The 15,107-nt window shown below is 42.8% G+C and overlaps 1 protein-coding gene across 2 annotated transcripts in view; it reads right to left on the bottom strand.

The window, feature by feature from the left end:
• Positions 1-15,107, bottom strand: part of TDRD9 (tudor domain containing 9) — a 2,642,469-nt gene that overhangs the window by 936,893 nt on the left and 1,690,469 nt on the right. For both annotated transcript variants that reach the window (XM_078660267.1, XM_078660268.1), the window contains one exon: positions 3,466-3,573. In XM_078660267.1, the coding sequence (XP_078516393.1) occupies positions 3,466-3,573 (108 nt within the window). The remainder of the gene's footprint in view (positions 1-3,465; positions 3,574-15,107) is intronic.

Here is a 15,107-nt window from a genome sequence, read left to right as displayed (position 1 = left end):
AGAGGTCTGGGAATACGGGTCTCGTCGGGCTCTGAAGTCTGGATCCTCAAGGGAAGACGACAAAGTGAAGCCGCTGGACGCTTGATGGTGCCTGCAGTTGCAGGGTGGACACTCCTTGCCCACAAGGGAGATTCTTCAGTCTTCTGGGGAGCAGAACGTCGAAGTCCAGAGTTTCTTCTTGTAAAGTTGTTCAGGATAATCTGATTTGGAATGGGACCAGCTCCTACCTTTATTCTCCTAAAGGGGGCTGCACTAGTGACTAGGTCCCTCCCCTGGGTGGGACCAGGAAGGGGGGTGGTTATACCCCCTATCCTTTGTCCGGTTTCGCGGCAGAGCTGGGGCAGGGATGCCCCAGCAACTGGTTTGAACCGGTGTATGCACAGGGCACCTTGTGTGCCCCAGGCATGTCTCATTCCTTTCAGGCCTGTAATACCCAATACACAAAATCCTGTCTGGGGTGGTGCTAGCACCTCCCAAGGCAGGAAACCCTTTGTCCAAGCCTCCCTCGCTGGAAGGACTCCCAGCAGCAGGAGGTCAGACTTGTGTCTGTGGTGGCAACATCCATTTTGTGATGCCAAGGCTCGAGTTAACTTTAACCGGGGTTCACAGTTACATACATGTTGTGTCCCTCTAGAAGGGAGGAATGCTACCCCCGTCGCCAGAATTGGCGAGGGGGTAGTATTCCAATTCGTGTGACACCTTACTCGACATGTTTTGATAATGTTATACCAGAGTTAGCATTTAACCGCAAGGTTGATAATGCACTTAAGAGTATATGGTATAGCGTTATCATGGAACAGCTATTAGGACTTGGTTCCGCAAGCTGCAGACGGGCTCAGCTCATGCCAGAGCACCATCTCACATAATTCCAAGCACTCTGCCTTCAGGATTGATAAGGCCTGCCATAGGAGTGACTGATAGGAGTATATGTGTCCATTTTAGGGTTAGATATAGGTATACTATTTCTACAGCAAAGGGTGATTACACCACCTTGCCCCAGCTGTCGTGCAGCCAGTTGTGTCAGTTTTAGATGGCCAGCCAGGGGTGGCATAATATATGCTTCAGCCCCTGGTAGGCCCTGGGTACACCTATGCCCTGGGCACCTAAGGTACACTGTACAGGGACTGATAAGGTGGCCCAGTACCAATTGGTAAATGCACCTAAAGTACATGGTTGTCAATTTAGAGAGAGAACAGCTAGGCTGTGGGTCTGATTAGCAGGCCCACAGCCAGGGAAAGTCGTAAACCAGTGAAGCAAAAAGCAAAAATCTGGGGTGACCATAGGATTGCAGACCCCACTCTCCTACAGTCGTCTGGCTCTCGTCGATGAGCGACGACGACTCCTTGATCTCCCTCTCCGTCCGGAGCGAGATCTAGGTCTTCTAGGCCTTGGGGGTTCCGCGGGTGCTTGCGGCAGTGGCCTGACCGGGGACATCGGCCGAGGTGCCCCCTTAGGCTGCGTAGGGAGGTGCGTCAGTGAGACCGACCTCGGAGGCAGTGGCGGTGCATGTGGAGGGACAGGAGGAGGTGGTGGTGAAGGAGTGCGCGGCAGCGGCTCCTTAGGCAGTGGAGGAGGAGGAGTAGTAGACTTCGGCTTAGGGGTCGAGTACACCACAGAGTACACCATTCCCGGTGACTCCCTCGTCTTCTTCCTTGGCGTAGGCGATCGAGAGGCAGTGCCCCCTGTCGGGGACCGACGTCGCCGTCGTGCCCCGGAGGATCCGGAAGGACTCCTGACTCCTGAACGCCTCCTGGAGGATGATCTCTTTCTCTTAGGTGCCGAAGAACGCCTTCTCGAACGTCGTCTCGGCGTCGACAACCTATGCCTCGACGACGGGCTTCGCCGCCTCGACGCTGAAGATCTGTGCCTTGACGTCGAACGTGTCCTTCTCGACGCCGATCGCCGAGCCGACGGCGAAGTCGCCTCGACGGCGAGCGCCGAGTCAACGCCGAAGGCGAACGGCGGTGTTGCCTCAACGGCAAGCGCCGACGCCGTCTGGAATCCTTACGTCGATGAGGACTTCTTTGGCGGCGACCTCGACGGCGGTCTCGTCAGTCCCCTCGACGCCGAACGTCGACGTCGCCTCGACCCAGAGCCCTGGGGAGACGGGGAGCAGATGGTCCTCATGCCTCTCGACGCCGTCGTCGATGGTATCGACTTCGACGGAGAACGGCAACGCTTTCTGGCCTTCTTGACGCTGGGGAGCCCCCCAGAGGCCTCAGCATGGGCAGAGGAAGTAGATCCAGCCTGCCCAGACCCACCTTGACTCTGCAGCCTTCTTTCTTCCAGTCCTTGGAGCCTCATCTTCTTTCTGTCTCTCAGGGTCCTGGAGGAGAAGGTCTGGCAAATCTCACACTTCTCAGGTAAATGAGTAGAAGGGAGGATCAGGATACACACAGGGTGTGGGTCCGACTTGGCCTTCTTCCTGGAGCACACCGGGCATTTATTAACCAATGCTGGCATTTTAGATAAAAAAGGAGTGCTTAGAATACTAGTAGAGGAAGAGGGCACCAAAACACGTCGAGTGTAAACACTCACACACTTTAAAAGTGCAAAAATTCTTATAACAAACCCAAAAAAGAGAGAGCTCAATGCTCCAGGGTCCTGCTAGCAGGAGCCGGAAAAAAGAACTGAAAGTAAATGGGACCTGCTGGGCATTCTGGGATACTGAGAAAGTTCTAGAAAGTTTTCTTAAAGGCACGGTATCCCTTTTTGAGCCACATAATGGCAGCCTATGGGGCTTGTCTGTCCTCCCCTTCCTCTCTATCATTCCAGAGACTTTGTTGGTAAAAGGGGAAGTTTTTCTCTATGATGAAAACATGGCAGGCTGTGCTGTTTGTGGTTTTGGTGGAATGTCTAGTTGAAGTACTGGACAGTGTAGCCTGTGGATATAGGCTGCATTATTTGTCTTTAAATTCTCTCTTAAGTGTCTGTGCAGGACTGCATTTTTAGACAGCTTAAGAGATTATTTTTGATTGCTCCGGGGTCCACGCTCATGAGCGGGACTATTCACTAGATTATGACTATACACAGAGATCCCCTACTACAGAAATCCAAGTTTCTGCAAGGTACAAATGGTAGATCTTTAACACCAATCAACACCAGAGCAGATTACTTTCTTAAATAATGCTTGAAAAAGTACAACCTCTTTCAAAAATATTAAGGAGTACCTCCGAATAATGGAGTATTTGATTCACAGTAGCAATAGTATTTAAGAGGAAGAGCGGTCTCAGATAGGTAGTGACTTGGCCCTCAGATTCCACCACCAGTCAATAACTATCTGGTCACTGTCCCTAGGCTAACAGTACACAAATATGTAAGCAGGAGTACATATTTTGTTCACCATACACAAGATAATAAAATGTGGAATACGAATATGTAGCATTAAAATAAGCATCTTATTCAAGTTGTCTAATGAAAATACAAAATAAGAAGAATTAGATGTCTTAAGAATTTTTCACATACCACAATAGTTGTTTTAGGGTCTTTGGCACCCAGTTCTCTTACAGCCAATTCTTCATCTGCCGGTCCATATGTAAAGTAATTTGGATAGAAGGCACCTGCTAATACAATCTGTAAGCAAAGGAAAAACAAAGTAAGTATCATAAATTAAAAATATGCTATGTCTAGGGGATTTTCTAGCCCAAAAGAAAGACATCGAAAATGTTGTTCTATGTTCATCACTCACAGGGTACCCATATCAGAGTCAGCAATTTCAAGTTCAGAAATATAAGATGAATTTTTCATCCGAATTAGATATATCCATGATCGTGAATTAAAACAATTTTCTCTGTAAAATAAGGCCAATAAAGAAGCAAACAAAACTTGTTTCATATTGCTTTTTTCATTCTTTTCACCAGCAAGTACTAGGTCTATAGAATGTTCAAGCATAAATAATTGTATTGAGTTCCCTTCAATGTAAACCCACAATTACTGTATACATGAATAATTTCTATAATATTGGTATCAAAAACTTTAGTTTAATTTCTGTAGACACACGGTCATTAACTACAAAAGGGTTTTATGTACAGATGACAGACATTTGGTTTCAAATGTAGTTCTAATAGTTTCTGCCTTTATGGTACACTCGTGAGTGAATTATTCTATTTTTAAAATATTTTTCACAGCAAATAGAAGGGGGTGGGGAGATGCTATGATTACATAGCTTAACGTCTCTCCAAGGTGATCCCTGGTTGTCATGAACTTTGTTGGTTTGGCAAAGGAGGAGGGTGTCAGACCATAAAGGGCCTTGTGTATTCCAAGTTAATATGCAGGGAGCTGTGGACTTGAGGGCCACCCTTGAAATAAAAGATGATCTGTGCGCTTCATTTACAAGATGAGTCAGCCTGCATTATTTTGGACTAGTTGGAGCATGCTCAACATCTTGCTTGAGAAACTTTGTAAATAGTAGTTCATGTAGAAAATCATCAATGGGGAGACATTCATGATGTAAACTGCATAGATGTATGACCAAAGGCATCTTGCAGATCATGAAGTTTTTTTCACTACCACACCAGTTTCTTTATACAGCAGCAGAGTGCGCTGCAACCTAAGTCCCTGCAGATAACAATATGCAAAATAATTTCTTAAAAGGCAGCTCCCTTAAGATCAAGCAGGGTAGAAATAGGTCCAGATGTGACACCAATAACATATTTAAATTGGTAATTTGTTTGTATAAGAGACAAAGAATAGTCAGTGAGATACTAGCTTTCAATAAGAGAAAATAAGCCCCTAATATATTTCTTGAATCTATTGTCACTTGTCTGAAGAATAGTAGCAGGAAGCAATGTAAAAAGCAGACTATTCACATTTTATCTGTTAAAATCAAATCTTAGTGGGGTGCAAACATATCCCGGTCTTTGCACATTAAGAACGCGGGTGGGATTGGATCACTGAAAAGAGGGGTTGAGGTATGGGGAAATCAGGCAGGCAGGCAGGCAGGCAGGTGAGGGAATTAATGAAAAGTTCATTGTGTGGAAAAATACAAAGAAAACGGACAAATGGAATTGGGCTTAGCAAAGAAGGATGGAAGAACTGACAGTAGGAATGAATGAACAAAGGAAGGAGACATCAGCCATGTTCATTCTAAACACTGTCTCGATTTTTTGACTGAACAAAAAAACTCATATAACACTGATTTTCACAATGCTTGAAAACACTGGAAAAAAATGGTATTCACAACAATCAGAAACTGGAGAAGAGAAAGCCTACTTATTAGAAAGGAGATGATGATTAAAACTTGGGACTGCAGTCTCAGCTGAAGGTGAGGAAGTTTCTTGGTAAGATCTGCCCTTTTTTTGTAACGGATTACTCCTTCAGGAAGGATGAGGATTGCTGAAGGCAGAAACTTCACACTTCATTGTGCCCATGTTGTGGGTGCTACAGCTTTAAGACGGCCCCAGAACTACCAGCTGTGAACTGCATCACTTTACACAAAGGGTGTCTTGGTTGTGAAGTCTGAGACAAACAATGGATACACACATTCTGAATAAAAAACTATGTATTAGGCATCTGCTCGGCGTCACAAATAGAGATCACGTGGCTGAAGTGGGCAAAGTTGTGGCTAGCTTTGGCAGGGGGAGTCTCTAAGAGGAAAATAGCACGCACGTGGGGGCTGCGGAACCCCAACTGTGGCTGCATGGCTCTGCGATATGGACTAGTGCCTTAGTGCGGAGCAGGTGGTGTATCAAAGGCACGGATGCCCCGCAACTGGGAGAAAATATGGGGGCCGTGAACATTATACCGGGGTCTGTGATAGGACTCTCGACGGGGTACTGAATGGGTTTTCCGGGAGGGCTTAGAGACATACTCCAGTGGGTAGCATGCAGCACTGCCTACAATGTAATTGTATAATGCGTTTTATAAGGTTTGGTATTTGCCATGTCCTGCATATGCGTTGTATACATATCTTGAGATATGCTTGTATCTGAAGCTTGTTTTGACTTAAAAAATAAAAGAAATATGTATTAAAGTGGGATCCAAACCACCCCACTTTATTCCACTTTTAAGTTCTTCATGACCAAGGAAGGGAGGGCATCGGTAGAGTTCTGGGATTGGTGAATGACAAGTGATGGTATCTGCCAGGACAGCCAGTCTCCCAGAGGAAGCTGAGAGGACATGATATGAAGTCTGATCTTTATGCGGAAGGAGCGGAGGGTCTTGCTAGTGTCTAGAAGCCTGCTGGACTGCTGAGAGAGGAAAGGAGTTGGCCTGGTCCTAGAGGAGGAGAAATTGTCAAGGGCAACAATCCTAATGTTTTACTAGCTTGAGGAACACCAGAAAATACAGACTGTCAAAGAGTACTGATCTGTGCTGCAAGTGAACTACATCCAAAAGACTACTTTGATACAGTCCTCTGTGTGGGGTCTAGTGAACACAAATTGACGATGCTGCTGTAGTCAACATGAAGGACAGCAGAGCGGCCAAGGGAGGGGCAATCAGCATGAGATGTTTGCAACTGTCAGGAGTATACACATGTGGATGCATCAGCCCTGAGGCAGGTTCATCTGCACCAACGTATCAGAGGGCTGCAAATGTCTTGTCAAATGATCCACCTTCATCAGCCTGGTTGAGGGCCAAGCCTGGCAAAATCATTAGATAACTATGCCACAGCATGAAGAGCTACCTTCACCTGTTCCACCAGGAAACCAAACTCCGAAGCTGTGCACAGCAGGGGTGTTGGTTGCTCACAGGGGCTTGGGTGCAGGACCTCACCAGAGACCAGGCCTTTTTTTAGAAGGGTGTTGGAGTAGCTTGCCAGGAAGGACTACTTAGAGGCTAGGTTCTAGGGCCACTGCAAAAAGCCAAGGGCAGCAGGAGCTTGGCAGCTTGCAGGGTTAGGGAGCTGGGCCTGGTCAGGTCAGGCACTGGAGCCAACCCTCTGCTGCACATGGCCTCAGCCATACGAAGCTGGGAAGTTGGACATAGGGATGTACATGGCTGAAGCTGTGCCCAGGAGGGATTGGCTTCCCTCATGAGATCGAGTGCAAGTAGCCAGTGGAAGGTAGTGCACAGGGCCTGGCCTGTGGTGAACCATCTGCTGCGCTCAACTTAAGACTCAGTGATGAGAAGGGGTTGGCTGCATGTGCAGAGTTAGGCGCAAATACTTCAGAGAATAAGAAGTTAAAAACAACATCAAATCCAATGGAGAAAAAACACAAAGGTACAGGTGACGTTATGCTAAGAATTGGTGATAAGATCTAAGCATACACTGAAACAGACAGTGAAAAAAGCAAAAGTTAAAGTGATATTACCGTGTTAAAATGAGATAGTAAGTTATGGTTAAAAACCATAAAAACACTGAAATTGAACTGTTATAGCTTTGCAAACCAACTATAACTTGCTCCCTGTCATACACTACTTATGAACTAACATAATAAATCACTCATGACATGGTAAATTACATCACTGATGACATTCCAGATAATGCTATTGATGACACCACTGAAGATATCATCTCACTTATTCACATTTTTCCATAAACCGTTATATAATTTTAAAAAACAACTATTACAAATGTACCTGGTCCTGTAAAGACAAAATATACCGTGATTACATGTGCTGATGCATGTAATAGACATACGGTAAGGCATACAAACCAAGTGTGGTTCAGCAATGCAGAGGTCAAACGGTGCATGGTTTTCCTGCCACTAGAGATTCTGGTGCAAGTAATACTGCTTCTTAAACAAGGTATAGACTGAATGCCCCTTGTGTGGTATGCTAAGGGATGTTACAAAGGAGGTTCTGCCTTAATAGCAAAGCCTATCGCCAAAAATATGTGAGAAAAGTCGGAGAATCTGATCAGCAAACAATCTATTTGTACATGTTTGGCCACAACTCACTGTGAAAAAGCGGTTATACAAAGCTATATGCGCATATAAGGTGCTCATGTTTAGAAGCGCAACTTCCCAGAAGATTTGAGTGATTTCCATTGTGCAAAAATATACAAAATAGGGGTGGCCAATTATACATGGTTTCATTAAGTGAAATGTTATCATGTCTCTGAAGTTGTAGGTCATTCTGCTCAACTCAGCAAGGTGTAGTGGATTTTACTAAAAAAGGGGGGGGGGGGGGGGGGTAATGTTGTCCAAAGCACCTCGACTAAGATGGCTTATCACTGACTAATTTACCAAGCGAACCTTTTGATTGTAAAATGTGTGTCTTAACTTTTTTCTGAGGGTGTTCCAATTCAAGAAAATTAATAAACTTTTTTCATTGGATGTCAAACTTTGAAAAGTATGTTAACCGATTCAAATCTACAGAGCCTATTTGATTCTTAGGTTAATGAATACAAGTAAAAAGAGGGTGACATTCATTTAATGTGGCTGAGTTGATAAATATGCAATCACTATTGCCCAACAGCAAAAACGTCTCTTAGTTGTTAGTCCTAAAGGCTCAGTCTCAACGTTAACTAATTGAATTACTCCCAACCCACAAATCAACAAAGAATGCAGCACACTGACAGTTGTTTGATGATGTTTTAAGTAATGTCATTAATGTCATCTACAATAACATGTCGTAAGTGCTTTAATATTCATGCCATATACATATATATATATCCAAAGAACTCAGTTTGCTTCTTCCAAATCTTGCCAGAAAAACGAACACAGACCCGCTCAGGTAGTTTGCAATATTTATTCCATGTGCAACACAATCACCGCCATGACGCGTTTCGAGCCCTTGATCACATGACGTTGTAAATTAAGCCACCCCCTATAAAGTGCATGTGCAAGTCACCTGACCCTGGGCCAACGGACATGAAAAACAGACTTTCGCCATATTTTTAGTTGTACTTGTATAAACAAAGTTGTTAAAGACATTCTTATAACAGTCCACATTTCTGTTACCACTGAATTATTAAAATACCATATTTAAAACCACTTATTATGTTCAACCGCGTTATATAAAAATTCTATGTTGTGCAAATATCCGCAAATACATAAATTAAATATTTGGTATAAAAGATACATAAATACATAAAATATATAAATATATACATTTGTACCCTTAAATTTAATGCTCCGTTGTGCAAATAATTTTGTGCAAAAATGCAAAGATTAGCAGCCATAAACATAGCGGTTAAGATCACGGTATTACTAATATGGCCCAAGTGGACGCCTTTGAATGTTTTAAGATTATTACGTCCTAACTGCCCCTCCATTGTGGTCACCCGGTGCTATGCATTTTTTTGAAATAAAAAAGAAGAAAAAGTGAAAAAGAAATAAATAATCTCTGCACCATGTTGGTCTGAAGACCCTCGTGAATCAAACTTTTAAAACATAATTTCTGATGCTATTATTACTTTTTCTCTACCACAGTCTCATGTTCAATTTCTTTGGTATCCCAATAACTAGGCTTGCACCCACTGTTTCCTTTCGACCCCTCTATTCTGTATATCGGGCTACCACGGCTCTTGGGCTAAACTCCTCCCAGACAGGTGTGCATATCCTCCCCCATGTTCAACCCATTGGGAGTCTTGGTGTTAAGCTCGAGGATATAGCGTGTCTCCAATCCTCTTAATTGTGCCTCCCTGTCACCTCCTCTGCGCAATGGTAAAACCATGTCAATTGCAAAGTAAGACAAACAACCCACATCATTGTTTTGGCAGGCATTAATGTGCCTAGCCACTGGATAGGCCTCACCCCTGTTGTTGACCTCTCGTATGTGCTGGAGTTTGCGCTTGTGGACCTGCAACTTGGTACTACCCACACATTACAGGCCATACACACACTCCAGCACATACACGACAAAATCTGATTTACAAGTCATTGTCTTAGATATAGGGATGGGTACATCGCTGAATGGGGTAGTGTATGGTGTTTTATTCTTCCCCAATCTGCACGCCTTACATGAGGCACATTTGATAAAACCTTTAGTGGTTTGTAACCAGGAGCTTTTGGTTGCAACTTCTGGACTACTTTGTACCAACATGTCACACATTGATCGAGCTCGGCTGAATGTAATTGCCGGATTCTCGGATAGCGTCCTGCCAATGATGGGGTCCCGTTTGACAACAGACCAATTCCTGCGGATAATGGTCTGTAGTTGCTTGTGTTGTCTGCTGTATGCGGTGATAAGTCTAGGTTGGTCTGGGATAGTAGTGTCAGTAAGTTGTGTTGCCAAAGTATCATCCCTCTGATGTAGCTGGCACTGCTGTTGATTGGCCTTAGTGATTGCTTTATCTAACACCGCAGCCGAGTACCCTCTGGTTAAGAATCTCCCTCTGCTGCTCTTCTGGGCCCGCCTGCATTCCTCATCTGTACTGCAAATCCGCCTGATCCGCAGAATCTCCCCATAAGGGATGCTGCGAATCAGGTGGCTCGGGTGATGGCTTGAGGCATGCAGAACTGTATTTCCTGCCGTCCCCTTACGATGTAATCTAGTTTCCAGCCTGCCCTTCTCAATGTAGACCTCTACATCAAGGAAATTCACCGAAGAATTGCTCACATGGCCCGTGAAGTTCAAATTCAAATTATTTACATTGATGTCTGAAATAAATGTCTCTGCACTCAACTTAGAACCCTTCCAGATTATAAAAAGGTCATCTATGAACCTATACCATGATACAACATTGCTCCTCATGGCCCCCTCAAACGTGGTTCTGAGGACCTGCTCCTCCCACAGTCCCATGTGCAAGAGAGTAAAAAGAGGGTGACATTCATTTAATGTGGCTGAGTTGATAAATATGCAATCACTATTGCTTAACAGCAAAAACGTCTTACTTGTTAATTAGTCCTAAAGGCTCAGTCTCAATGTTAACTAATTGAATTACTCCCAACCCACAAATCAACAAAGAATGCAGCACACTGACAGTTGTTTGATGATGTTTTAAGTAATGTCATTTATGTCATCTACAATAACATGTCATAAGTGCTTTAATATTCATGCCATAAGCTATATACATACATATATATATATATATATTCACAGAAAAAACCATAGGTTATAGACCATATATAGTTAGGAATTAGCATTTACAAAACCTTGAAAATTCACTGAAAAAACCATAGGTTATAGACCATATATAGTTAGGAATTAGCATTTAGAAAACCTTATTTTACTCACACAAAACCATTGAAATTCCATATATAGTTAGTTGCACTAACTATATATCGCGCACCCGCAATCCACTGCTGATGATGTCACATATTACATCATTCATGACATGGTCAGTGACATCACTGATGACATCACTGATGACATCTCAAATGACATCACTGATGACATCACTGATAACAACATCCAGTGATTTTTTGTTTCTATAAAGTTTAAATATGTCTTACATATTGAAGAATGAGTGGATGTGTAAGTGTCTGGACGAAGGATTTAGTAGGTGCATGACTGACTGTATGAGTGAGTGATTAAATGTGTCTCACTGACTGCATGGGTTAGTGACTAAACTGTCTTAATTTGTGCATCATTATGTCTGTTGTTCTGTAAACTGCTGCATGTGTTGATCAGTAGCTATATGAGTAACTATATGGGTTATTGATTGATTGCCCAAGTATTTGTATGGGAGACTGAGTGTGTGTGTGGCTAGCTGGGAGGTGTGTGACTCTGTGCAGATCAATCTGTACTTGTATCAATGATTGTATAAGAAGGTAAGTATGTGTTAGTATATGTTTGAAAATGTAAGGTGCTCTATGTTTAACTGTATAGACAAGAAAATGGAAGTGTCATTGATTCTTTACAGGACTGACTAGGTGTGTGAGTAACTCCATGGATGAGTGGCAGACTGTGAGTGTCTGTATAGGTGTATGAGTGCATATGATAGTGTTGTAAAGATGAGTGATTGTATGTATGAATGATTGTATGGGTGAATGAGTGAAGGTGTGTGTAGACGTAGCAATCAGTGAGTGCGTATGTAGTAACTAGTATTGGTGTGTCAATGGTTTCAAAAATTATACTCTCTTTTTAACACTGGGTGAAACAGAGGTTATATTAAAATGTGAGGAGATGCATTGTATTGTCACATGAATGATATCATCAGTGATGTGGTCATTGATGTCAAATGAGATGTCATCAGTGATGTCATCAGTGATGTCATTTGAGATGTCATCAGTGATGTCATCAGTGATGTCACTGACCATGTCATGAATGATGTAATATGTGACATCATCAGCAGTGGATTGCGGGTGCGCGATATATAGTTAGTGCAACTAACTATATATGGAATTTCAATGGTTTTGTGTGAGTAAAATAAGGTTTTCTAAATGCTAATTCCTAACTATATATGGTCTATAACCTATGGTTTTTTCAGTGAATTTTCAAGGTTTTGTAAATGCTAATTCCTAACTATATATGGTCTATAACCTATGGTTTTTTCTGTGAATTTCATTGGTTTTTTAACAGCTAATATCTGTAGCTGTAAAATGTATTCTTCTTTAAATCCAAAAATATATTTTATATGTTTATGAATAATTTTTTTTTTAAATATTTTTTTTTCTTCGTTCCCGCTTCGCGAATCGGGAAGCTTCCCGTTAGCTGACCTTGATGCCGCGAAATAGACCGCGAGCCGGTAAACGTTTCTTTACCGCAAGTGCCGCGTTAGAAAACAACATCGTGACGCCTCCCGTCCGCATGACGTTTCACGTTGTCGCGTGATACGTCATATGACGTGCTACGTTAGCGAACTGGTACGCGAAGCGAGTCGCAAAGCGCAGGTTTCTGGAAGCAAACCGGGTGGGCCCTGCAAAGCGCTTAACGTAAACACAGCAAGTCATGTGACTTGGTAATAACACTTTTCATTGGTTCATTTCACTTTTGGTTTCCTAATGATGTAAGACTAGGTCATATAATCTAAAATGAACACTTTTGATTGGTTGAGAACTCTTGTTTTTCCCAAATGATGAAAATCCCTCCTTCTTTCCTCACTCTGACTTTCATCATTGTGAGAGAAAGACCCTTTGTGATCACTGAGCAATGGCTTCTTTAGTAGCTTCAGCTGGTGCTTCCCCACCACCTCCACCACATCCAAGGAAGAGTGGACCACCTGCTCAAGTTATAATTCAACAAGAAGAAGAAGAAGAGGAACAGGACGACGAGCACGAAGAGAGGCAGTTTTTGCCTGAGCAGCCCAGGACGTCTCACCGGAAAGAAAACTTCATTTGGCAATTTTTTTAAATTCCCAAAGGTCAGAAAAAAGTAAATGCAAGATACGTAACTTGCCTTATATGTCAAGATAGACTGTCCAGAGGAACCGAGAAAAAATACAGTTTCGGAAACTACACAATGCATCGCCATATGACTAGGTGGCATCCTAACAACTACAGTGCTGCACAGTTTCGGAACGACCTAGATAATCTCCCTATTATGGCCAGAAGATCTGTTGTACCGGAAGTAACGGGACCAGAGGGCAGGGAGATGGTGCCAAATATACAAATGAAATTTGGTGAAGTAAAACACATCTGCGTATTTTGCGATGGATTCATTTCCTACGGAGAAAAAAGCATCACTCTGATCAACAGAGCTATTGACTATCATATGCAAGTTTGTACGAAACGCCCAAAATAATAAATACTTCTTTTTTTGTTTTGTTGCTCCTGTTGAGCCCTTTACAATTAATCGTTTTCATTGCCCCCTCCAAGAAAAACCCAAAAAAATATAAAACTGTTCAGAAAAATTCAAAAAAAGTAAAAAAATGTTCAGAAAAATAATAAAAAAAATATAAAACAACAAAAACAATAAAAAAAAGTTCTTTTCAGAACTACCTCCCCGTTATTAAAAAATTGGTACAATATTTGGAACTGTGCCAACCTCTATTTCTCTTAGTTCGCTTCCCAGTTCGCTCGCCGGTACGCGAACCAGAAGCGAACCAAAAACAGTAAGTATAAGGGAAGGAAACAGACACTTATGTTAAAAGAAAGACAGCTATAGGGGAGTAAACTAGAGATACTATTACCCGTAATCCACTGCTGATGATGTCACATATTACATCATTCATGACATGCTCAGTGACATCATCAGCAGAGGATTGCGGGTTTTTTGGCAACGTGCCTTATCCACGGTTTAATAACGCTGCCTTTTGCTTTATATAAGTTTTCAAATTGTATGAAATATATACCAATAGGTCGTTATGAACCTTTAGGTAGTGCTTTTCTTCATGAGGTCTGGTCGCTTTCATACACATACAGATGTTTCAAAGATGATCAAGAAGTTTATCTGAATGGAGAGGAATGCACTGAGACGCCAGATCATTAGTTACACGGTTCATGCAACAAACACCGACCAAATATGGCTTGCGTGTTGCAAGGCGCGCCAGTTCCTGCTATCATCCCCACGTTCAAGTTGTTGGAAAATGGTAGTTATTTGATGCTCAATAATGAAGATTGTTCTGAGTTAATTAAAAGTATTCCTTTTATCGTAACAGTAAGTGAACGGGTTATTTGCTGCAGAAATGTTCTATTTCCTCCCACACATGAACATAGGGAGTTTTCAATCTGGCCACAAATACCAACCTTGGGACAGATTTCAACGGCATGGCAAGAATAAGAGCTCTTTTGTCTCAGAGAGAGGTGGCCTTGAGTTCGGCCCGTGAAACTTTCGTGCTTCACATAGCGAACACCCGTACAGAGGTGCAGACCCTTTTCAATTCAGATTTGCCTTTCAATTTCAGCAAGATGGTTCCGACTATCTTTAACGCATCCTCCACAAAGACCCTGGCGCACTTTTTTAAAGTTGTTACCAGTGGTCTCGTGACTTCATTTGAGAAAATCTTTGGAGTCATCCCTGCTTCCTTTCATTCTATTTTCTCCACTCTGGTTCGTGGATTGGCATTTTTACTTGCATTACCAGCGGACGCTCTTGTGCTTTTTTACATTTTTAAATATGGATGTCCCTCCTATGCAACCTCCCACCCTGCAGCTGCTGACACTGTTCCGCAATCGCATGCTAGAATATTATGGCACAATGCCGTTGGCGATATTAAGCACGGCATATGGATTATCTTTTCGATTCTCCTACTTCACCTGTGTCCAGCCTGTATTTCACTGCCTGACCTGTGATTTCGATTGGGCCATTGATTTGTGTCTCTGCGGACCGGTTTCTCCTGACGTCGACTTTAATCAGCTGATGACTCCTATCATTACTCACGAGTTGGTTTGTCCTGG

This window comes from Lissotriton helveticus, chromosome 9 (genome assembly GCF_964261635.1).
Source record: "Lissotriton helveticus chromosome 9, aLisHel1.1, whole genome shotgun sequence".
NCBI lineage: Eukaryota > Metazoa > Chordata > Amphibia > Caudata > Salamandridae > Lissotriton > Lissotriton helveticus.
Note: the sequence above shows the minus strand (reverse complement) of the source record. Positions and strands in the feature narration are given on the sequence as shown.